The 2,029-nt window shown below is 33.1% G+C and overlaps 1 protein-coding gene across 1 annotated transcript; it reads left to right on the plus strand.

Moving 5' to 3' along the window:
* LOC105138543 (acyl carrier protein 4, chloroplastic-like) lies at positions 1 to 1,521 on the plus strand. Its single transcript, XM_011044650.1, has 4 exons — positions 1 to 254; positions 652 to 744; positions 950 to 1,072; positions 1,211 to 1,521. The coding sequence occupies exons 1-4, from the start codon at positions 186 to 188 to the stop codon at positions 1,346 to 1,348; spliced, it is 423 nt and encodes a 140-aa protein (XP_011042952.1). The 5' UTR covers positions 1 to 185; the 3' UTR covers positions 1,349 to 1,521.
* The last annotated feature ends 508 nt before the right edge of the window (positions 1,522 to 2,029 follow it).

Genomic DNA, 2,029 nt, shown 5'->3' on the forward strand with positions numbered 1-2,029 from the left:
CTCTCGTATCCCCGCTAGCTTCTCGCCTGTATTAATCTTTTTTTACAATTTTCAATAGCAAAAGTTGATAAGAGCTATTTCTCTACTACCTGCTATTATCAATTCCTTTCTTAGGGAAAATCCCTTTCAGGATTCCTGTAATTCCATCACAAGTTATTTGGTGTTTGGGTGTGTGTTCTCCGCTAATGGCCACAGTCTCAGCTACTTTTCTCAGGTTCCAGCCTTTGTTTAGCCACTCAAACAGGAGTAGTCAGGTAACTAAAGCCTTCACAATTCTCTTGGTCATTTAATTTATCACATTAACTTACCTAACAGTTTCTCTTTTACTACTAATCTCTCAGAAAAGTTTGCACGTCGCAGATTACTTTTGTTGTTGCTCCATGATATTTGTTGAAAAATATGTTTTCTTCAGGATTTTTTTTCCGGGAAATTGTTTTATGGGACAGAAAACTAGTGCTAAAGCAATTTTAAACCGATGACAAATAGCCATGTCCAGAAATAAATAGATAGGAAATTATACCAAAATTGAAAAACAAATTGAGCCCATTTTCTTTTAGTAAACACATAACAACAATTTTAAATTTCTCATCGCGGTAAATGGATGGAAGAGTTTCACTGTTTGATGTTCATTTGTGGTTCTTATTGGTACAGGCAGCAGCAAGTTTAAAGCCTGTGTCAGTGGGTTGGGCGAAGAATAATGGCTTCCCTTCTTTGAAGGCCTCTCGATTCCGTGTCTCTTGTGCTGTAATTTCACCCTCCTCTACATTGTACATTATACTTGTTTTATTGCTAAATGATCTAAAGCTAATCTTTACTTCAAGTAAAACTGAATTTAACCTTTTTATCTCTATTTTCTTCTTTTTGGAATCCTTCAATCTAGTTTTATTTAGCCTTGTCTTATTAATCCTAACAAGATGTGAAATTAATTGTAATGTACATGATTTGATAGGCAAAGCCAGAGACCGTGGAGAGAGTTATTAAGATTGTGAGGAAACAACTGGCTTTAACTCCTGAGACTGAGCTCACCAACGAATCCAAGTTCGCTGCACTTGGTGCTGACTCTCTTGACACAGTAAGCCATTTTTTGGCTAGCTACTGTTAGGTTCAGTGGTGTCGATTCATTTCATCAAAGCCATTCAAGAATTTACTGCTTAATTACTACTTAATTAAGCAATTGAAAGTGAGGTGCGATCTTGTAATGTTATTGCAGGTGGAGATAGTAATGGCATTGGAAGAAGAATTTGACATTAATGTAGAAGAGGAGAGTTCTCAGAACATAACAACAGTCCGAGAAGCAGCTGACATGATTGATATACTAGTTCAAAAGAAAGCTGAAGGTGGAAGCTGAGCCCAGGAATCAGTATATTAGTTTGGCGGGTTTGATCTTGTTAGGATTTTGTTGATTAATTTCTATGCCTGGTTAAATTTCCAATTTTCTTGCTTGTTGCAAGGTAGTGAAAGAGTATGTTAAGTTTCGCCATGTCATATTTTTGTGATGCAAACACATGTTTTGGTGCTTGACAGAGTAGGTGTGATCGCTACAGAACAAGGGTGTGTTTTGAAATGTAATGCAAGTTATGTTTTTATAAAAAAATATTTTTTTTATTTAAAATAATATATATATTCGTGATATGTTAATATTAAAAATAATTTTTTTAAAAAATATATTTTTTAATATATTTTTAAATCATTACTACTACTTCAACTTTAAACAAATTTAAAATTTTAGACCAATGATCAGTAATGAGTTTTTCTTGAACCGCGTGATGGGTAATTCAATTATTTGGATATGAGAATTGACTTGGAAAGACATGAGTTGTTTATTTAAAATTTTAGACTAATGACAAATGAGTTTTTTTTAGCCATGAGCAATTCAATTATTTGGACATGGGAATTGACTTGGAAAGACATGGGTTGTTTGAGTCATCATATTATATTATTTTAAAAAAAAAAAATTCTTGATATTAACAAGATTAAGTCTGTATTTTATTAAATGGAGTTAACTAAATTTATTCCAGGTTATACTTTT

This window comes from Populus euphratica, unplaced genomic scaffold, assembly GCF_000495115.2.
Source record: "Populus euphratica unplaced genomic scaffold, PopEup_1.0 scaffold79.1, whole genome shotgun sequence".
Lineage (NCBI taxonomy): Eukaryota > Viridiplantae > Streptophyta > Magnoliopsida > Malpighiales > Salicaceae > Populus > Populus euphratica.